This window comes from Aythya ferina (genome assembly GCF_964211825.1).
Source record: "Aythya ferina genome assembly, chromosome: 6".
NCBI classification, from domain to species: Eukaryota; Metazoa; Chordata; class Aves; order Anseriformes; family Anatidae; genus Aythya; species Aythya ferina.
Window position 1 is genome coordinate 31,666,440 of NC_140303.1, and position 24,131 is coordinate 31,690,570.

Consider the following 24,131-nt stretch of genomic DNA (forward strand, 5'->3'; position numbering starts at 1 on the left):
CTTAAGATTTAATGATTCATGAAACAAGCAAGAAAAATTGAAGAGCTGATCTAATAAACTCAATGTCATGCTGCATTTCCACCATCTTTGCTACAGAATATGCCAAGTAGAAATTTAAAACGCTTCTTCCCTTTTGGTTACCATTTCCTAAGCCTGGTTTTCTATCCTGACCACAATACCATATGTGATCGCCTAATGACAATTGCATCTGGCAGACAGACAGCCAACTCTAACTCAGTGGAAAATGGGATTAGCTTTATTAGCAGGCTCCTAAAAACCCAAGTATCTGTTTACTCCTCTACTTTAAAAAAGAGATTAAGAGTAATCTAATATGCGACGCTAATCACAGTACTTTTATTTAAAATTATGCTGAAAAGATGCAATGTTCTAGCAAATCCTGAAGTAGGAAAAAACACAATTCTTCTGCCTTCAGAGAACCTTTCAATTTCTTCCCTCAGCTAAGATTTACTGGACTTTACAGATCATGAAATACAGCTAATTTGATTAGGTCTAAAAAAAATAAATCAAAGTCAGTGATTTAGATTTGGTTTTATTTCATGCTGATCTATATTAATGCAACATGTGTGAGGCTTGCTCATTTAAACATATTGATAAAAAGAAATCTGGTTCTAAAACCGCAGACAATAAGAAGGCCATTCCAAGTAATTTCTTGTGACAACCATCTTCCATCCTTAATGGAAAAATGCTTATAGATTACAGAAGCAACAGCAACTGCAGTTAACAGCAGATTTATTCTTTAGAATTACTAGTGAAGACAATTCTGCCCCCAGCATTTTTAGGGATGGGACAGAAAATATGACATTGTTGTTAAACAATAAAATTTAAATAGATAAATCCCCACAACCATCAATCCAGTATGGAGACAAACACAGACAAGCAAAACATGCGTGTTCTGCTCCAACTCAACAGCAAAGTTCCATAATCTTTCAGCCCATCTATTAATTTACAAATAGATGGGAAGAACAAAACTTGGGAGAGGGGATGAAGAAAAGACAAAGATGATGACTCAGCAATATAATTCATTAAGATTAAAAATGCTTCGATCTACAACAAGTATTCCATACGTGCGTGGGGAGGGCCTTACATCTGGTATGCAACAAACAGGTAACAATTGCTTTATTCTTAGGAATGAAGGACAACAGAGAACTGTATTTTTACTTTTAAATAAATTCCAATTCACGTAAGCGTACCCACTTTAGTATTTTTACATGGTATTCCACAAAAGCTCTTCAACAAAGCAGTTTAGAGGTCAAATAAATATTATACTCACTGGTAATGTACCCACGATGGACCAAGGGTTTTCTTAAACTGAGTGAGTCCCACAATATCAATGTAAATGAGTTCTACAACTTTATCTCCCTGGGTAGGACAGCCAGATCTGTTACCTACAACCTTCTTCATAATCCTAAATGGAAAAAGAAGGAACGTGGAAAAGTATTACTTTCAGATCAACCTTGAAATTCATGCTATATTACTTATACCAATAATTCACCTTTTCACACAAGCCTTAGTTTTATCTCTTCCAAATCAGTAACTATGTAAAAACATTCAAATGCTAAAGATCCTCAGCATTTATTAAAGAGCTGCATATGTATCAGTAAAGAGCTAATTTCACTAAAAATCCCATCCACTTAAAAAAAAATAATAATATGATCTGAATGTTTAAAAATAGTGTTCTGAAATGATTGGAAATAATTTCTTCTATTGGCAGCTTGATGGAATAAGAGCTCTCTACAAAATGATGCTGTCATGTTATAAAAAAAATGAAAGCTACGGAAAAGGTGCATGTTCCCAACCTTAAAATAGCTGTATTATGCCTAATGCTGAACGTCTCATGCAAAGCAAGACAAAGATGAGTGAGGCAGCAATGTGACCTAACATAAGCAATTAACTACATCAAAAGTAATCTGTTTAAAGGATTAAAACCTCTATTTTAAAATCAGATACTGAGTGAAGAATAGTAAAAACTGAAGAAGAGGACACAGAATTAGGATAATCTGTAAAACTTCTTACTGCAGCTGGTTAAAGCACCTGGAATGTTAAAGAATAAGCTGCTTAGTCTGAATTTTACAGCATTCATTTATGAAGTCTCATGAGCCTGAAGCTACAATGAAAACACATTATCCTTTTATAGCACATATTTAGCTCATGAAAATAATCTTATTGTCTGTTTAGTGAATTATCACTTTCATTTTATGCTTCAAGAAATTATACACTTTGTTAATAGAAGCTTCAGGAGTTTACAATTTCCGATTTTTATTATTTTTTTTGTATTCCAGTTTCAAAATTGAAAGTAATCTCCTTACTCCTTGAGCTCTGCCAGAGAAGCTGAAATCCTGATGTCATGGCCCAGTAAGTAGAGAGATGTAATTAAATCACTCCACTGGACTAATTCACCAAGTGGGCCACCACTAAATGCATTCTCAGCAATCTTGAATCCAGATTCTTTCGTCAAAAGCCCCAGATGAACAAGAATCTGAAAAGAAAAGTTGTATGTTAGTTACCAACATTAAACATGTAACTAGCATACTTCACAGCATTTTCTCTCTCTTAAATTGCCACTATGGACACACACAAAAACCCAACCAAACAATGAAGCCAAACACACAAGAACAACAATCAACAACAACAACAACCTAACACCTCCACCCTAATTGGAGACCCTGTAAATAATTTAATTCTGTAATAGATCTCTGGAACAGTAATTGTAAGAATGTTACTTTATTCTTTTGCACTACGATATGCCAGCAGATCAGTTACAAAACGCTTAAATCAGTGTTATTCACAAAACAACATGTAATTCTGCACAGAAAGTAAGTTGTGGTTCACATTAATTTCTTTTGTTTGAATAACCACTTATATTCTCAAGTAGGATATTCTTGCTTATGCAACAGGACAGTTCGGTCCAGGAAGGGTATGTTCTTTTGGATGAGCCATTAAGGAACTTGGAAAGATTGCATAAGAATGACAGGATGCTTTATCAACCTTTTTTCTGCACTGCCACTGGAGGAGAGTTTTCTCTAAAGTTCCTTGAAATCTGTGCTTGCCTTTCTAATGGAGCACAACAGCTGAGTTCAAACACTTCGCTACACATCTGGACTACTCGTTGAGTGTTGATACATATAGTGCCAAACATAAACCCCAAACACCAAAACCTTATCCTTCACTCTTTAAAAAAGAAGCAGCATTCATAAAAACATCTTGTTCTAATCTCTGCTCCCAGAAGAGAACTGGACACATTAAAATGAAATCACCATATGTTTGCAGACCTTAAAAAAGGTCTTAAAAAAGACCTTAAAGGACTTTTAAAAGCAAAGAATAAGCACTAGAGCATCCCATCAAAACTGCCTGTACAGGACAGTGCTGCTTTTGTTTATTTCTGAGTTTCTGTATTCTCAGATGTTACATTTCTTTAATAAAACAGGCTGCACTGCTGCTTGAAAGAAAAGCGTTGCTCCTTGACAGAGAGTGAGCCTCCACAAGGACTGTGGTAAGTGACAAACGTGAGAGCCACAATATGGAGCCCAGGTCTCCTGCAGGGACTGAGGATCGCAAGCAAGAAGCAGAGCCACAGACAGGCAGCCTTCTGAGGGGACAGGAACACAACTCTGACTGTCACTCAGGTTTGGCTCCATTAAGCACAAGGCAGGAAGAGAAATTTCTGTGTTTAAGAGCTTCAGCTTTATCTTAACTAATTGAAGTAATTAAAAAAAATAATTCAAATAAAATAGACTTTTTGATTTCAAGAGTCTCACAGACTTTAACCTGGACTCACTACAAGTCAAAAGAGATCTGATTGAAAGTTGTGATCAACTTCAAGCCCACTCCAACCCAAACCAGAAAGATGCCACGTAAGATTTTAGTTGTGGACAAAGGAAATACACAACTGTTGTTTTCTACAACTATGTAAAACATTCCAGTGTAATCAGTCTGTGGTAAATTTATAGTTCATTTCTTTAAAACCTTCTGCATAACTTCTCTTTTATCCAAAATTAAAGATGTTAAAAAACTTATTCAAAGACTGACTTACTGGATGTATACAAACACAAATCCATTTTACAAATAATTCCAAACAAAAAAATACTCATTGAAAAGAGACAAATGTACGAACATGAGCCTTTTACTCATATTTGGTATTCCTGCTCCAAAGTTACTTTTGGAAAATTTAGCTTAAGTAAGGCAAATGTTTGCAAGTGGCAAGTGCTAAAAAAATGTTTTAACTTACCTTCTTTCGTTTTCTCTTCTCCAAATTTTGCTTTTCTGCAAGTGATTTAATTGCTTCAATCCAGGTATCAGCCATTCGTCTGATGCGTAACATCATCCACCTGAATTCCTCATGCCTTGACATCATTTTGTAGAGAGGATCAAAGTTGATACGAATTTCAGCCTTCAATTAAGTCATTAAAACAAACAAAAAGACAATGTTATTGTGTGTACCTTTCAGAAGTGACGAAACTACACAAACATGAATTGTTCTTTACATTATTTGGTGTAAAAAAAAAATAATAAATAAAAGCAAACAAAAAAGGATAATGCTTCTTATGCTAAAGTCAAGATTTTACTTTGCAATTACCTTAGAAGAGGTTGTAGCAAGGTGGGAATTGGGCTCCTCCCATGTCCATTTAAATGGACATTTCTAAGCCATATAAATTACGGTTATTTTTGCTAGTAGTACTTATTAGCACTGGAGTATATTTGCAACGTTTCACCGTGTATTTATTTCTGCAGTACAAGATTTAGTTTTGTTCATGTGTTTGCAAAGGAGGCTAAAAGTATCTCTAGGACACAATATAAATTCAGACAATTACACTGAGGATTCAGATATCATCATGAATCTTCAAAATACAAGGAAGGCTCTTACAATAACATTAAGGCAGAAACATTGCTACAGTATTCCTTTAAAAAGAAATATTCATTTGAAAGCCAGACTGATGCAAAACAATTGGTTTTACAAAGTATGACATTCTACACCAAAATTCTATAGGTGATGTTCATTTGCAGCCCAATAATTATCTTAAAATACCTAAGTGCTACATAATTAGGCTGTAACAGTTTAAAAACTCTACTGCATACTGAGTTATTTCTCAAGGAAAAAATCAAAACCTTACAAACCTGAAATGTACATAGGCCTCTTCTGTTACAGCATTGTTTTATATAAAGCCCAGATTTATGGGATAATAAAAATAGATAGTTTCACATATGGTCACTTAATACTGGGGAACAGTCTATAGCTTTGCAAATTTTCTCAGTATCTGTGTACAACGCTACATAAACTAGAACACTTGAATGTTTTTAGTGGAAATCTGCCACCAAGACTGCAGTATGACTTGAGAAAATATGTGACGAGCTACATATACACAGTCAAGGAAGCTGCCCTTCAGTTTTGAGGAGCTGAGGAATAACAATAGTAAATTCTAGTCTTACTAGCATTTATGTGGCACAGGCTTCCAGGGTCTTTTGAGTGAACAATTACTGAACACCCATGTTTTAATGTTTTTCTTACCACTGTTTTTTGATCGGTTTCTTCATTAGGATTTTTTGCTCTCCAAGGTAAACGAGGACACCAATTTTCAACCTGCAAAACAATCAAATTAAAACAAACAATTCTATTTTACTTTCAGCTCCTCTACCAAACTCTGACTGCCTTTATGTTCCACTTTCCTATGGTTTGAATACAACATCAGCTGATTAGTAAGTCACTGCATGGCAAAACCTGCCTTCTAAGAGAAGCTTAAGAAGACTTTTTGCAATTCAATTCTACTTTAACCTTGCAAATTTGCAACTAAAAGTAGCATTTAGATATTCATTCATGATAATGAATACATAACAGAAAACCCTTTCAAGTCAGAGGTCAGCTGCTAAATGCTTTTTCTGAGCAGGTCCTAAATTATTTTCAAAAAGCACTGAGTTTTCTGTGCTTCTAGACCTTACAAAATATGTATTCTATATATACACATTTCCCATCTGCCTAGGATATCTCTATAAAAAGACTGAGAAAAAACAAGGATCAAAAAACAAGGATCAGAATTCTACCTTGTAGAAATCTAGACAAAAAATTGAAAGAAAGATGACTTCACCAAAAAATCTTATTTGATAAGTAATAGGATTTTAACTTAGGTAACGGTATCCGCAAGTACTAGTAGCCATAATTCTGAGAGAAACAATCCATGCAAATACAGTACTACCACTGTCTACTAGAAAAACAACGGCTAGTAGGTAGGGAAGAAACAGCAAATGGGCACAAGTCACTGAAACTGCCTGCGCTTTCCATAGGAATCTCACTTGTTCTGTGGAATCTGTACAACCCACATCAAATAATCAGCCCATTCAGTGTTGTGAAGGAATTTCACTGTTGGAGGCAAACCACGAAAGCACAACAGGAACAGAACTGTATTGCAAAAAGGGAGGGTCCCTCCAGTCACAGACCTGTAAGCCTGAAGCATTAGAGATTGATACCTTAAGACTGAATGATTGCCTAGAAAACCAACCACATGAAAATAATAAATTAGCAAATATCACAACCTCATTAAAAAAAAGAAATGTATCGAGCGTAGTTTTCTTTGACAAATTATATAAAAGCCTTAATTTGAATGCTATGAATTCATCTACCCAACATACTTAATGCAATGTTTGAAAGCCACGACATGAACAACCTTGTTTGAAATACCTGATTATTCATCATCTCCAGCTCTGGAAGGATACTAGAAATTGTAGCAATTAACAGTCCTAACTTTAGCTGTGGAATCGCTACTAGAAAACAGTTGTATTAAAAACTGTACACAGTCTCAATTTCTCTCTTCTCCTGCCATGGCTTTGTCTGGGACAGAGTTAATTTTCTTCACAGAGGCTCACCCAGTGCTGTGTTTTGACTTTTTGATGAAAATAGCAGTGATAACACAGCGGTGTTTCAGCTGCTGCAGAGCAGGGCTCACCCAGAGCCAAGGACTGCTCAGCTCCTGGGGCTGCCCTGCCAGCCAGGGGCTGGGAAGGGACACAGCCAGGACAGCTGGCCCAGGCTGCCCAAAGGGACGTCCCGCACCATGGGGCATCATGCTGAACAATACAGTACCTTTGTGCTTTTAGTAATATTCCATTTTCCTTCTAACCTAAATCAAAATGCTGCATTTCAGCTCAGGGATGAACGTTGCAGGAGTAGACTCAAGGATATATCACAACTGGTCTAGCATTCATTTTTTCCATATTGGCGTTTAGTCAATTCCTCTTTTCGTTTGAAAACAGTAACAAAAAAAACAACTACAAAAAAAACATAACTTGGCTCACCAGAAGATTTTTAAACACATACTCTTCGAAGCATTCTGGTTGTCTCGTTATTTTCAGGAGTGGTAAATGCAGTAGGAAGAACGCAGAGGCATTCTCTTACAGAAAAAGGAGAGGATTTGCACATTTTGCTAAGCCAGTGGCTCACAAAGTGAGAGCTGTTAGATGTGGGATAATAATGAACAGGAGCACGCGGAAAGCAAAGTTGAAGACTAAAAATGTGATGTACAGGAGGAGGGGAAAGAAGATAATCACTGTATTAACTTAATCTACTGACTCGTGGGGAAGTGGGGTTGGAGAAGCAAAGCACAACTGACACACTCACCAAGCCAGGTGTAACCTAGCAGTGAATTTCAGGTAGTTTTGAGCAATAACCAGCAGAGGCACACACGCCTCCAGGAAGAAAACATTATGATGACCAAAACAGCCAAAATGCTGTTGTGTTGATCAAAACAAACGTGAATTTTGCAGGCAATTAAAGTAAGAACTGGAATTACGACATAGCGGTTCAAAGAGAAAGTGAGAGGAAAATCAGAAGGTGATCAGAGCCACGGCAGGGCTCAACACACACACTGCAGCTTACTCAGAAGTTACTTTCAGAACACGGCGATACCATCACAGACACAGAATGAAGAAAGCAGCAGTGAAAAGCTATAGTAGAGAAGCCCACGCACGCTGTAATACCTGTGCTTATAAAAAGGTGCCTATCACACAAGAAATATCACACTTCTAACGAAGACGAGGTTTTCAGGGGGAACAGAGAGATTTCTCTGTTTCAGGTTCTTGCTTCCCTGCTCAGCGCGAGCAACAGATGATCAATGATTTATGCTCTTCGGCAGCAGAGAGGGATTTCAGCCTAGGCAACTACACAAGTTATCTAAAACTTGAGAGGCTTTGTCAAGTTACTGGAAAGGGAAACAATAGCACTGACAGGCTTCGACTGCAGAATGTAACAGCCTGTTGATGTGATGTTACCTACACAAGAACTATCAGGCTGCTAAATTTTAATTGCAGCTTTCCTCAGGAAACACAACGATTGTATTTTCCTATGCATTTCAAGTAAAAAGCCTCCGGTTAGCCATGGTTTTGGATGGCAGCAGCCTTCCAGTACCTGCAGGGGCCTCCAGGAAAGCTGGGGAGGGACTCTTTGTCAGGGATGTAGTGATGGGACAAAGGGTAATGACTTTGAATTGAAAGAGGGGAGATTTAGATCAAACATTAGGAAGATGTTCTTGAAGGTTGGTGGGGCACTGGCACAGGTTGCCCAGGGTTCACAGAGAATAGCACAAGGATTCCTCTCACTCAAAATGAAACCTCAAAGGGTTCAGTAATTTCCTTGGTTGCCTTGTGTGACCAAATACGGTCTGGAGCAGACAGTCACTGTGCTCAGCAGTTCTGCGCAAGCCCCACAGTTGCTCGTCTCAGCTTCAGCCCAGTAACCACTGCCAAGCCAACTTCTCTGAAAACAAAGGGAGGTGCTCTGAGCATCCTTCCGCATTTCAGTGACTATGAAATGATCTCTCAGAAATTGTGTTTTACCTCTTGGAGCAGCAACCTCCAACTATAAATGTGGATGAAAACCATTCAGATTGGTTTGAGTGAAGGCCTTTAATCTCCTTAGTCTTATAGCCAAGCACCAACAGCAATGCCTGCTCAGGGAAAAGACCTGATGCTTGGAGCTTCCTTCTCTCCCATTGCTCTCACGGTGCCCAGAAGAAGTTTTCCTATGGGACCCATCAGCTTTTGTTGAAGCTATGAGGGATGAGACAGCAACGTGCTGGGGAACATAAGGGGTTGAATTAAGGACTTGTGTTGCAAAACATCTTCTGGAAGCTGCTGCAGTGGGACATGAAAAAAAATACTGCCTTGGTTAATTTTAGACTGTACCACCTAACTAATGAAAAAAAGTGTGCAGGAAATGCAACAGCACAGAAGTGTACCTTGTCCTGGGCCAGCAATCTTTATGATCATGTGGCAGATACAACAGAAAAAATCCATGTGGATACACATACATACACACATATACATGATTATAAATAGCAAGACTACACAGAATGTGCATAAGGCTGCAGTATGGAGTTACAAACATGGTATTGTTGCTTGCTGTTACAGATGTTTTCCTTGTCATGGGAAACGATGACAAATGATTACTTTATCACTAAAGCGTGTCTAGATGAAATCTGTCAGAAATGTACAAACACTGCAGCTTTGTGTTTGTTTAGCTACAGATAACCACATGGCCAAAAGCCACAAGTCTGAACAAAAGGAAGGAGGGCAGCAGTATTTGTTCAGATCTTGCCTTTCAACTTGTTTATGCATTTTACTTGATCATTTAAGAAAAAAAAAAATACATAAACTAATCCCTGAAGAAGGAACTGGGACTTCTCTCTGTGCCTTCCAGGACAGCCTTACTCTCCCTGGGTTAGCATCGGTTCTTCCTCTAGCTTCTTCTCACCATAGCAACTGAGTGCTCTGCTGTTCTGCATGATTGGGCAGGAAGGATGTGATAAAGCCCAGAACAGCAGTTACAGGAGATTGTTGGGAAGCAGCAAGTGCAGATTTGAAGACTGCCCATTTTTTGGATGAGTGATACAAATGCTAAACTGTTTTTCAGAGCAGACTATATTTATCTTCTCCTGTCATATTTCTGACTAAGAACAGCTGTGCCTCCTGTAACTAGCATTGAATTCAATGCAAATCAAATGCACTGGGTAGCCTTTGATCATGCTCAAGAGACTAAGTCCACCTGAGAAGCCTATCCTTTCCTGCCTGGTTCTGAATCACAGTAGACAGAGCGCTGTCTACAGCATATGTAGGTTGTACATTGGTTGTAACCCAACCTCTGTAAGGTTGGGTTACAGGCTACTTTAGAAGCCCCAAATTGCTACACAGTTCCTGATATTAGTGGAAAGTGCTCTGAACTGCTTAAACTGAACTATAGAGTTAACATGAAAAAAAGAACAAAACAAACCCCAAACAAACCTAGGCAATCAGAAAAGTATCTCAGAGGCTTTGCAGCTTTCATCTGTTCCAATAATTCTTCCTCGGAAATACACTGAAACTGAGGAGATGTCAGGCTTGCAGTGCTCAGCTATATTACAGAGCAAGGACCTTGATTACACTCCTAAAAAGCTGGCAAGCGTCTGTAGCACAGGCCACTCTGAGCATTTCCAAACTGAATGCAAGTGTACTCTGCCAGAGGCTCTCCACATCCCCAGCTTCAGGAGGTCCTTTATATTTTCACAGAGAGCACTAGTGGGAGTTGGACAAAGCAGGAGCTGAAGGATACTCGCTGAACACCTGGCAGTAACTTCATTTTGGACTCTTCTGAAGGAAAGGTGCAGCACGTCTACGGGGAAACTAAAGTGCGTTTGCACTTTGGGTGAGCGGAGTTATTGCTCAGTGTAATTCAATCCACGGCGAAGCGCTGCTATTAACAATCTTCTGTCAATAAGAGCAGGAAACAAACAACGCTGCAGTACGTGGTGAAAAACTGCATCTTGAAATTTATTGGACAGTACGCAGGTAGGCAGAGAAGATAACTCAATGTTCACTTAGAAAACCCATTTAGGCATTTGAGACAAATGAAATGCTACCTTTGGGAAGGTGACTTTCTCTTCTCCTCCAGAAGCCGTAACATCTACATTTTGTTTAGCATTTGCTCAGTGATACATAATCATTTTGAAGATGGGACAAAAGCTGTGGTGTGTAAGATGACTGCCAGCTTGTTCAGTGAAACTGAGAAGCACATGCAGGTAGTGTTGGGAGTTTGTTTCCACAGGCAATCCCAAACAGTCTCTTATCTAGCTTCAGTAACGTGTGCTCAATTTTATCCCTGTCTTACACTGGCATCCTCCAACAAGACAAAAATAATAATCCTTTTTTAAAAAAGTGTCCAAGGTAGAAAAGATAGCTGAGCTCCAATCTCCCAAATCCAGGCTGATTTGGGGACAAAGTACTGAATATCATCAGCATTTCAATTTCTTAGGAACTGCAGAAGTTCAGTTCAAGCTTTTTGCTAATTTACATTTCAGACAAGAATGCTATTTTAGTCTTTTTTTTTTTTTCTATTTTAGTCTTTTTTTTTTTTTAAGTAATGCTTTAGTATTTAAGGAAGTTGGTGTAATGTTACGTTACACTGAAGAAGTGGAAATCGCTAACTCACCTCATTGTTAGAGATTATCTAACACATGCAGCAGCAGTTGGGGAAATGGGACTTCCACACAGAAGCTAGCAAACTGCAGTAAACTAGCAAAACCACAAGGATTTAAGGAACCTGCATAACTGTAATTACCAGATGTTTTCACTATTTCACTAAAATACGCCTTAGACTACAGCCTGCATTCTGGGAACAAGTCCACATTGAAAATCACCTTTGGTCTGTATTGTTCTGCTCCACCCCTTCACAGCATAAAGAATAATATTACTGTAAAAAAAAAAAAAAAAAAAGCATTGGTTCTATGAAGTCTAGAGAGCTAAAATTAAGAATTCTCTCCAGTGGTATACTAGGAAACACAAAAGCTACAGAAGTTTCAAAGACTGGTTGCTGAAACAGCTTTTTAGTCTTTTGAAGTGTTGGATCCACTTTGAAAAAGAACACCAAACACTGCACTTGCACCTGAAAGGTGAGTTTGGGATCCAAACCTGGAATCCTCATGATAGCTGCCCAGCTCCTGCCTCAAATCTCAAGGGAGCACAAAAGAGCAAAACAGAGAGAGCTTCCCTGGGCTGCAGGAACTTGCACCACAGCCACCGGCTGACCAGCAGGCACAGTAGCAGTCCTGCTCCTGGGTGGCAGGCAGTCCTCTGAGGACACAAATGTCTAAATGAAGGAAAGGAGCAATAAGATCCCTCCACCTTTTGTTGTTATTAAGCTGGGAAACTGTGCCAAATTTATTTTTTAGAAGATATTTATTCAAGTTAAATTCATAAGCTGCAAACTGACATTTTGCAGTGAAGCATGTTCTTGTACTGTCCAGAAATTCAATCTGACACATTTCTCACCAGAAGCAATGCTAACCATCAACCAGTGTGGCAATGACATAGTGTTAACCAACTGGCTTTTTTCATAACTAAATAAGGTTAGAAGGGAGACCTCTTCTCAATGGGTAAGTTTATATCACAGTTAAAAGGAAATCATGCTGCAATTATTCAGAAATCTTAGTTAGCTTAACTTCCTTTTCAACTTTTGCCATTTCTAATCCCTGCCTTGCTCTTTCTTTCCAGAAAACACAAGTCTGGTTTTGCTATTCAGGACATTTGTTTCTCCTCCAGTCTTTCAAAGGCTCCAGCACAACTAGAGTACTGCACAGTTGTGCATTGTCCACCAGGAGTGACCTGGTGCCTCCAGCAAGGCAGCTGGTTTGAAGTGCAAAATCCTTATAGCTCTACCTGCAAGTCTCTACAGGATAGAGCTTTAAATAATAAAAGAAACTAAACCTGAACGCCTTGGACAGCTTCTTGCTTTCCCTCTGCTGCCATGCTCGCCTCCCAGTCTGCTCAAGCAGCCAAGACACCAGAAGAGAAGTGGAGAAGAGCTGTTAAGCTCGCTGTCGATGACTCGTACTCCTACGGGAGCGCCGTCAAAAGCAAACCAGAGGAGGCAGAGCTGCTAATACTTGCATTTGTGCAGGCTCTGCAGAAAAGATGACTTGGATTTTCACTGTGCTGTTTTTGTTTTGCAGATACACGGTGACAACATAACCAGGGTGTAGGACAGTTTTATTCCTAGCTGTGTTTTTAAGGCTTTGCATAAACCATGGGCAAATTACAGTGTCTCTGTGGTTCTGACCCATATTACACAATGAAAAGTAACATTCTGGGCTCCTCTGTTTATAGGTTTGAAATCACTTTACTAGAGAGAGGTGAGTTAAACATATAACATCCTAATAGAATTGCTTTAGAAGATAAAATCAGATCCCGAAAAAGTATGAAAGAGCACATGTGCTTGTCACACTAGATTGTAGAAGTGATTTTAAGAGCAAAAGTAGACATACAAAGATAATCAAAGGGCTACTGCACCTCTCCTATGAAGACAAGCTGAGGGCATTGGGGTTGTTCAGCCTGGAGAAGAGAAGTCCCCAGGCAGACCTTACAGCAGCTTTCCTGTACCTAAAGGCAGCTACAGGGAAGCTGGGGAGGGCCTCTTTGTCAGGGGCCCCTACGATGAAACTTTAAACTGAAAGAGTGGAGTAGATGTAAGGAAGAAATTCTTCTCTATAAGGGTGGTGAGGCCCTGGACCAGGCTGCCCAGAAAAGCTGTGGCTGCCCCATCCCTGGCAGTATCCAAGACCAGGCTGGATGGGGCTTTGGGCAGCCTTGGCTGGTGGGAGGTGTCGCTATTCAGGGCAGGGGGATGGAACTGGATGGGCTTTAAGTTCCCTTCCAACCCCAACCATTCTGTGATTCTACACGTAATTTAATATTGCCTTTTCAAACAGAAGATGTATACACAACTATTTTATTCCTAGATAGTTACCTTGAAGTGAGAAAAAAATCTTAACAGTAATAACCTGCCAGAACCCTAACACAGTTTGATGTTTTAAACCAGCGGTTTTTACTTGAGAGCTCTGTAGGCACATTTATCATTCAGCTGTGCAACCATACTATAAACTGTCAACTCTTCATCCCTGTCCACTTTGACAAATTACTCTTGCAGTAGCATTTCCAGTTATCCTTAGCAGCCAACACACCTCATAAATCCACATCATTGTAGTGTTATTAGAATTTCATTTCATGCTTGCATTCGCAAACATTTAAGCTTTCAACCTCTGCTGCTGGGCATTAATCATGGAATTAATCATAGGATTAAGAATGCCAAATTTAAACTCAAGGTTAATAACATGCTCAACCAATATTAGTTTTACATTCTGCCATGGGGACAAAACTTCCAAAAAATATGTAAGGCCTTAGTCTGAAGTTCCCAAATATACCCACAGACAACGGTGCTAACTGTACCTTTGTTCCATCAGGCAACAAGTTGCCCAAATTCTACGTTTCTTCCTAAAGAAAAAAATCAACTTCCTGCACCCTTGTAAAAAACACCCATTTGCCCTCTTGTGAAGTGACACAAGCCTTACATTGGAAAAACATCTCCTTTAATGTATCTGTTATCTTGGCTTAAATTTTAAGAGAAATACTACTAAACTTCCAAAATATTACAGGTAGCAGAGCAGACTGCAAGGACAGAAACATGGAAAAGGCCTTACAACTATGATATTTGTAAAAGTATTTGATACATTCTTATGCACACAGTAGGCAGTTTATGCAATTTAAAAATTATTTCGAATAGACTAGCTTATTTCACAGCATTCTGAAAACTCAAGCAGAATGAATCCTCTTACACCATTTAACAATTACGAGATACATTTCATCCACTAGCAAAATAAAAAGAATTTTCTCATACTACTTCCTGCTAGCTGTGAACTTAAAAGCAAAAGGTCAACAACTCATAGAATAACAACTGAACTGTCATTTATTCATATATTTTTTTTTTATCCAGAAGGTTTAATGTTTACTGACTAAATGATACAATATTTAATGCTATAAAGTAATACAGTTCTGCCTTGAGTAGTTTTAAGTGGTAACTTTTCCCTGCTCCTGAAAGTTCGATTCAAAATTTCCCTAAAAGCCTTGAAGCTTTAGCGGAACAAAATAATTTAAGTACAACTTCTGCTTCTGTAACCAAGTTCCAGGTGCAAATCAGAAGGCCCTTATACTAGTTTCTGTAGGCTCAGCAGTTCATTTGAGGAAGGTACTATCTACTTGGCACTGCTTATGAGTATAACACAATGTGGTCCTGATCCAAGACTGCAGGTCCTGCCTGTTGCAGCTGACTAGCTACCACATGCAATAAAAAGTGAGGAAAGAAGGGTTGTGGCCAGTAGGAATCCACAACTGGTACTACACCTTCATAAACTTCATTGGTGTGTGAAGGAACAAGTGTTTGTGTGCCTACAACGACATCTTCCTACATTCACTGTTATGTTCTCAATAAAGATACACTACACTAAATAGCATTTCACTAACGAGGAATTGTATCTGATAAAGAACCTAACAAAAATTCTCAGAAGTTATTTTTTAAAAAGATTCTGTACTTAACATTCTTTACATATCATTACACTTTAAAAATGGATCCCCTTCTCGAAGGCAAAAGAAAGTTGTTTTTGTCAACACAAGAGTATTTCACAAACAGCCTTCCTGGCAAGCTGAGGCACATGGTTTTAGAGTGGGAGAACACAGTACTGTAACTGATGCACGTAAGAAGTGGTTATCTGTATAACCACGAGGTACATCTGCATTCTGAAATATACGACATCAGGAGCAAGAGCTACTCACATTTTGCCACAGGGATGAGCTGAAAAATCAATTATGAAAAGACTAACAGCATCAACTTAGTTTTCAAAGCTGATGATCAAACAGAAGTTTGTCACAGAAAATACTGTGACTCAACAGGAACACAAAATAATACATTTGTCATTTAAGAATACCAGATTCTCACATTCAGTTGACAGGTATTCTCATTTTTAAGATACATTTGCATTAGAGACATGAAGCACCAGCTGGCTGACAATGTACTACTGCACTAATAGAAATCCACTAAGGCTACAACAATCTTTTAGTAGAAACTTCGATCAGCTTCAGATGATTACAAAACCGTACCTTCAGCTTTTTTGAAAAATAACAGGATAAATAACACAGTCATACTGGATCTTTTCCTACACCAGCTTTATAGCCCATAAATAAATCAACACTAAGTGCTAGCAATGTAGTGAGTCAAATTTGTGATAAAACCCAGCATTTTTTATTTCTTCAGATGTGTGTTTTGGACACGCATTTAACTACTAATGCTGCCTAAAGCAGTGCCCTGAGAAGTTCAGCTACAGCAAGCTGAGTAACTGAACAGAATCTGCTTTCATTATAACTGAGTTACTCATATAACAGACTTACTGTTTTCATCTCTGATACAGAATTTAAAAACCCAGCCCTTCCTCCTGGAATCCTGCAGAAACTGTGTAATTAAAATCAGTTCACAGTTCTGTAACCGCACTGGCTCTCTCAGTTCTGTACAACTGGGAAGCCACTAGGCATCAAAACTTCTACCCAAGTCAATTGCCGTAAATAATCAGAATTTTACTATTAAGAAAGGGGTCAAGTCATCAAATACATTTGACTATTTCTGGCATACAAACCACCAACTAGTGACAGAGGTCACAGTGAGTCTTGTTTGCCATAATTTCTTCTTGGAAAACAAGCATTGCTCAGGAAATGAAAGATCCATGGAAAAAAAAAAAAAACTACAAAAACACCAGGGCAAGCACCTTATTCAGCTGTGTGCAAAACTGGGCTTTAAGCAGGAAGTGACCATGCTTCCTAGGAGGATGTACTACCGCATACCACTTCCTAAATTTCACACTCCAAACACCTCCCCCTAAAATTCCTATCTACTGCTACCTTAGGAACTACATAGAAGACAACATCAAGCATTCAGAGGCAAGGATCTATGACTGAACTTCACACTTCAGTTTTATAGGGTATCTTGTGTGGACTCACTGAGCAGTTGCTGTTTACATCACTTCAATTACAAACATTCGAATTCTCCAATGCTAGAAACACCTGGTAGACTGAAGAAAAATAGCAAAACACTTCTCCAAAAATCTGTTTTATTGTTTTCCTTTCTAGAATTTTTCTGAAGAAAGCTATTTGTTTTGAAAAATGTTTACAAACAGTTACCAAAAGCTAATGAGGCACTATGATATTCCCCTTATGCAGATAAAAAGATTACTGACCTCACTGAGGTAAATAAAAAAGGAGCACGTGGACCCATCTACACCGTAACTTGCATAACAGGGATCCGATCGCCACATATCTTTCATCCACTGAAACAGAACAAGAACAGGGTTATGTTTAAGCCTCACAGAATCTCTCTGAAACATACCATTTCATACTGAAGTCACGAATAACAAAGGAAAGCTGCAAGCCACTATATCCAAACTGATAAAAACCACAAATAACCGAAAGAGTTCTATGAATATTTTGCAGCAGACTGCATCTCAGCATTCAACTACAGTGGGGAAGGAACTACATATAAGGTGTGAGTGCAGTTTGCACAAACTGTAAGCAAGGCAAGCAGAGGCAAATACCAAAAGGAGAATATAATCAGGATTCATACACATGGGTGTGGCTGGAACTGACTTTCATTGCGCCGTTACACACGCTCTGCAAATTAACTGGTCATTTTAGTTACCAAGACAGTAATCTGACTCTGCCAAGAACATACCAATTCTGCAGAAGTAAATAATTCATTTAACTTCTTATTTTAACATAGAAATGATGTATTTCATAGCCACCACACAGCCCATTTGTCAAAATGGATCAAAACAAATTTATATACAGTCATATTTATTTTAAATACTATAGTGTAAGAATTTTATTTTAAGAAAAAAAGGTAAGGAAATTTCATGTACACTTTGCCAGCTACACTTTCAGAAATAAATCCTAGCATTTGATAATCATATGAAAGTACTCAACAATTGTTCATACATATGAAGTATGAACAAGCATCTTGCTGAAAGAGAGGGAGGGCTGGAGTGAGGTGCACACAAAATCCCAACCCTGGGTGGGGAGACGTCCAATGACTCACTATGGGGGAAGAAAACAGACAGGATTTTTTAAAAACGAGAAGGTATCTAAATAACAAAACAGCATTCAAAGAGTAATTTCATTAAATAATGTGGCATTTTAATATAACATGGCATTTTATGTCTTTCTTAATAGGATGACCCTTTGTTTCTCTGCAGGAGTATTAAAGGGTAAGGTGAGTTTTGTAGTGACACCTGCTCCTAAATACCCTCTTTTTTGACCCAGTTGCTCTTGTATTACAACACTGAGTAGTGACTTCTTGCAGCATATGTTCAGTTTTTAACAAAACACACATAAGATTAAGAACAGTTCACAGTTACCTTTATTTTCCCTTCACAGTGAGGAAAACCATCCATAGGAGGCAATTCACACTGTTCTTGGGCTCCATTTATGAGATCTAAAAAGAAACAGAGACCATAACTGAATTTTGTTTTACAGTTCTGACAGATAGCCTAATGAATCCTTCCTTTTATTTTTATGAATCCACATCCAGACTGACTGAAGAGTCCCACTGTGTAACATTTGTTATATCATTAAAACTCACTGTGCTCTTTTTTTTATTATAGAAAAAGGTTACATAGCTTTCAACTTTGACTTGCAGTAAGCGCTGAATTATACAACACAATCTATGAAGACTTAAATAAAAATTAAGCTAACCCATACTGAAAATAATAAAAAGCAAAACAGCTTCCTAATCAAAGAATGCTTAAAGCTACTAAACTGCAATAATTTGTTTATAATTGCCAAACACTTGTAAGGTGTACATTACTCTAGACGTGAACTCAAGATTTTTCCGATTCTGTTATCATTTCATAAAATACTCGATCAGCAGGCTTGGCACCAGATACTTGACCCAATTAAATACTGTGATATGATCTAAATTTACAACTAACACTGCAACATAAAAAATATTATGGTCTCCTAATGCATATACATTTAACTATTTTAATACCTTGTAATTCTCAGTTTTTGCAGCATGTTAAAGAATATGACAGATCAACTCTTTTAGACCATAAACCAAGGAAAAATGAGCAGTATTTAAAGACATTATCACACCAGTTCCAGGATGGGACTTTCTACTAAGAACCCACTAACACAGGCCTTTGAGGCAAGAAAAATGATTAATGTGGTGGAGAGATTCTCACCAGAGTCAGCGGAGGATAAGTTTTTTAATTTAGCTAGTTCCTCCCGGAGTTATCTAAATTACACCTGCATCATTTCTGGCTTTTCCCATGTACTAGAACCAAGATCATTAAAGCCAACCATCCATCAACATAGGAACACTTCACACCATGGCATTTTTGTAGTTATATTGCACAACCTCGCCCTGAATATGCTAATTAGAAATCTCAGTTAAAAAAATAAAAAAGGCTGCAGCATTAGGATAGAGTATGGCCAAAATCCATGGAAAAAAAGCTAGGGTACTTGTGGTTTTGCTGTATAATAAAAAAAGCTTTTTCCTGATTTATCTGAATATTTTGCGTTTTATTTAGTTAGTTTTTTTTGAAATAGTTTATTTTAAAGATAAAGCTTGAAATGCAAGTGAAGTGTTACAAAATGGATTGGATGGGGAAAGAAGAATTATGCCTGGAAGAAGATGTATTTGGCAGTCTCAGCAGCAGCAGCAATTTGACAAACCGAGCTGTACCGCCACCGACAACAACGCTGGAGCTAAGCAGTTTTTCAGATGACTTTATAATTTCAAATCAATAAGCACTTTCAAAATACTCCGATGTTGCTATCCATACAGGATTCTTGCAGACCAGACTGCTGACATCGACGGCTCTGATTTCTGCCCAAAGAAGGAACACACAGAGCACGCAGACAGGTGTCAAGAGCTTGGACGCATGTTCTACTTTGCCTCAGTAAAGGTAAATAACACTGAGACTTTCTGCTGTACTCAGTTCAGGAGTCAGACCTCCCACCTGTACTGTACTAAAAGCGCTCGAGATCAAATAATACACACCCTAAAACAAAAAGAGGCATGGATAAAACTGTGGTGATTATTGATAATTAGTATAATGCCATTAGGTAAACATTAGTTTGTGGTCTAAAGTCTAGCCCTTACTTTTTTTCCCTTTCAGGCAAAATAAAACAGTATTGAGGTTTATTTATTTATGTTTACAGAAGAGTTCCTCTTGCAAAAGGACTGTTCTAGTTTTAACAATTCATATCCTTTGTAATAAGGAACAATTACAGAATAAATCTTTAAAGGCATTCTGAAAATTAAAATTCCAGTACTGCAAAAGAACAGTGTTGCATAAATACAAAGTAATCCGTCACACCAGTATTCAGGTCTTGTCTTTAGCAGTTTGAGGGAAGTAGTTGGTATTCTGAGCAGTTTCACAAAGATCTAAGATCTGGGTGGTAGCTAAGTTCTCTCCTCACTTGTCAACTAATTCTGTGAGAATTTCAAGAAATCAAATATATTCTATGCTAGATATGCTATCCATTACTAAATTAGGAACTCGTAAGCCTGAATACAAAATAAGTACTGAGCTTTTTATAAGACATGTTAAATCCAGATCTTCCCTAAACATAAAAGACACTTTAAATCTATGATATCATGTCAGAAATATAGTTCAACTGCAGGAAAAATTCAACTTTCAACATTGTACTGAACTCAGGGTTGAAAATACTTAATGTCTAGGCAACAAACCATCTCTTCTTCTAAAGGCTATTTACTACCCTGTGCTTAAAGAAATACAACTATAATGCTTTATTTTTGAGCAAAACCTTTTAGTGTGCCAAGTCTGTCACACCATATTAGATTTGCATTGGTATCTTGTGACACTCCTGAGAATGGGAGGAAGGAGAAAAAACACAAGATAGAGAGAATGGACTCTCTAGGTACACATGCAGTTGTAGTCTAGATAGTTCACTTTTGGCATGCATAAACACAGTCTCTGCACTCAAATGTTTTTATAGGTGAGCATGTTAATGCCTTTCTTGTTTTGAACATACTGGTCTCCATACATTAGTGTGAGAAATAAATGCAGAAGTCTGAGTTCACTTGTGAAAAGCGGTGGTGGATCTGAGCTTGCCCTGAAGCAGTACGCTTCCATCTTAGCCACAGTCAGTGCGAGTTCTAGACTGAGAACCATCCTTCCCCACTTCTCCTTCGTCCTCGATCAGAGCCTGCATGAAGAATTACATTTCAACCAGCTCGCTGCCAGCTAGGTGTAAGGAACATGCTCCTTTCTGGGCAGCAGAAAGGCTCCTTTCCACACCCTTACTGCATTAGCTGCTGTGAACTATAGACAAAGAAAACAGCCTTGTAAAATACTGAAAGTCAAGGGCACAGTGGCCAGCCTCTAACTGTGAGCTGATAGCTACAGATTAACAGCCCAGGTTGCCCTCATCACACCCTGCTGTGCAGCTGCAGCAGCGGAGGAAGCATGGGCTGGACAGCATTTCCTCGTGCACGTCTAGCTCACAATGTGCGTGTGCTGCCAAAGCAGCTCATGCTGTTTTGTTCCGAGGCTGCCACCATCCATGCTAGCACAGAGCACGCTCCCCTTCATCAGAAATCCAGAGGTGAACAAATCATACGTATCCCACAGACAGCTGTGACCACCTCAGACAGACACTAGCAACGTACCCTTTTATATGGCTTACAAAGAGCACGTGAAGCAAATGGAAACCTGGGGGTGCTGACCTACACCAATCTTGGTCTTGCAGTGTAAAAAAGCGAGTTCAAAATACAAGTCAAGAGCACAGAGCTTCTTCCTGGTGGGAAGATGATGAAAAAGCCCCAAACCCAAAATACATCATAAAGCCAGACATTTTTAATGCTGCTTTCGTGAGAAAATAGTATAAGAAACCACACAGATTTTTATTCTTAATTAGGATTTATAGCAAGTAAAATATGAGTTCTGAGATATTTTTCCAGCCAAAACTTAGAACTTTATGCCAACAGTTAAAAATGCAAACTGTCAAGTCAGCACAGAACACCAGATAACACACTTTTTCCTCTTAAGTTAGGTCCATGATGCCAGTTTCCATTCTACAGACACCCAAGTGTTTTTCACGTCAAGCACAACTTATATCCTCTTGATTGCTATTATGCAGATTAAACATTTACCTAATACGTTATTACACTGATACATTGAAAACTTGGATGTGAGCACATAATAAACCTAAGAGCACAGAGGCTTTTTTAATGCAGTGCTTCGTTTGTGCAGTGCTGGGCCATTGGATATGTAACTAAAACTCCATCTCGGCACTCGGAAAGCAGCCATATGTTCACTTCACCAACGTCTGGGGCTGTTTGAAGACTACCAGCTCTGCATCAGAGATCGCTACTGCACAGCAGGCAGAACTGAACTTGTGAACAACTAGCAGTTATTTCAGTGCAAAGTCTGGCGCATTAGCATGAATGACGTGGCAGCTTGAAGCTGAGCCACCTGACCTTGCTCTGCAAAGGATGCTTCTCCTTTGTTGCTGTGTACAGCTAAGGACAGATTGGTTCCAGTCACCTGCCTTTGACACTGAACTCTTGAAACGCCACTTTGCAGGTACAGGTCTTTAATGCTCATGCAATCCAACTCCGTATCGGGGGTTTTGTTTGTTTTAGGGAAGCTTTACAATCTCAAGAGCGAGCTGTGTGGCTCAAAGAATAATCTGTGATGAGGCATTCATTTTTTGTTTGCTCTCTAGTTACTCACTCACAAAACAGTAAAAATAAGGCTTAGTAAGTGCTGCATACATACTTTGTCCCTTTGCTATGCACGTCTTATAATAATAAATACCCTTACAATAAATAAGTACTTTAATAACGTGCTTTGTGATACACTCAAAAATTGCTTGTTTTTCTCAGTATGGTTTTGAAGCCTAGAAATAATCTGCAAAGACAGCAAGCTGAATAATAGTAATAGAAAAAAGATGCAATTGCATAGTTATTTAATAATGATTGTTGTTTTATGACAAACGGAATACCTAACGAAGTTCTAAAATAGCACTCTTGGTTAAAGCAAATGAAGAAGCCCCAACACCATTGAACTGCAAACTGTGACACCGGTGGCATATCTAGCTGGGTAAGGACCAACTCTTTGTTCTTACAAGAGCAGAAATACCCTAAGAATTTAGATGCCGTCAAGTTTATACACTTTGGAACATCAAGGCCATTTTCAGACTAGCGTGAAGAAGCATATTAGAGTACCTTGTGATGATGTAGAGCACAAATAATAGCTCAACTCAGTGTTTCCTATCTCATAAAAGCAGAAACCTCCTTAAGATTAAAAGGACGGAGTAATCATCTGATCAGTCTATTCACCAATTTTCTCTCTACCTGCTCTCTTTCTGGTTTTGATCATTAAATAAATGTATTATTCTTGCTTTATGGAATCTTTCTGCTTCTATTTCTGTTCTGAAATCTGGAATCCAAGGTTAGATGCAATACTCTAGTTAAGGCAATTTTCATTTGTGTAAGATCTCCCTTCCCTTCCCTTCTCCTACTAATTAACACATTCTCAAGTTAATTCACATTTTTCTTCTCCAGCTGGGAAGGTTTCTTTAAAGAGAGAATTTGCAGTGTGAGCTGAAAGCACTATCGACACTTTCAAAGAAACAAACTAGAGGTTACACGATTGTAAATGCAAGGCACAAACCGCTTTCTACTAACATTTCAGAAACTTTGGGAGCAAAGCATTGGTATGATTTAGAGAAAATTAACTTTTCGACTGCTAGTCCATCCTCACACCAGCTGTGCTGCTGTGTTCCATTAATGCTACTGAAATCAATGCGATGTTAGGAGAATTCAAGTAGTAGTCAAGTGGTTAATCAGAATGCAGCCCGGGGGACCACTAACAGCCCCTTTCAGCATTACTAATACAGCTTAGCACTGCAGTGGAAAATATTCACGTGTGGTCTTCTGCACGGTCATTATGCTGAGCTGGAACAGCGAGGCTTGAAAACACAGCTCTCCTCAGCTCCAAGCTACTGCCTTTGCAGGAGGCAAACTGACAGGAAAATGGGAAAAAGCACTTGCTATTACACACAGTGTGGAGAAGAATACAACAGAGAAGGCACAATAAATACTAATCAAAGTGTTGCCCTGAGCAAGCTGTAATCTTGACTCCTGGTATCAGCGGAGCCCACATCCTATTGCATCCAGTACTCACAGATGTTTTGTGAGGACTAGTTTGTTTTTAAGGCATGGCCATAGCTAATACCATATGTACTACTGTAAC

General features: G+C 38.6%; 1 protein-coding gene across 3 annotated transcripts in view; it reads right to left on the reverse strand.

Moving 5' to 3' along the window:
• Nucleotides 1-24,131, reverse strand: part of MGAT5 (alpha-1,6-mannosylglycoprotein 6-beta-N-acetylglucosaminyltransferase) — a 116,112-nt gene that overhangs the window by 37,426 nt on the left and 54,555 nt on the right. For all 3 annotated transcript variants that reach the window (XM_084524261.1, XM_084524262.1, XM_084524263.1), the window contains 6 exons: nt 18,261-18,337; nt 17,088-17,177; nt 5,525-5,596; nt 4,247-4,408; nt 2,328-2,497; nt 1,292-1,426 (listed from right to left, as the gene is read on the reverse strand). In XM_084524261.1, coding sequence (XP_084380387.1) covers nt 1,292-1,426; nt 2,328-2,497; nt 4,247-4,408; nt 5,525-5,596; nt 17,088-17,177; nt 18,261-18,337 — 706 coding nt within the window. The remainder of the gene's footprint in view (nt 1-1,291; nt 1,427-2,327; nt 2,498-4,246; nt 4,409-5,524; nt 5,597-17,087; nt 17,178-18,260; nt 18,338-24,131) is intronic.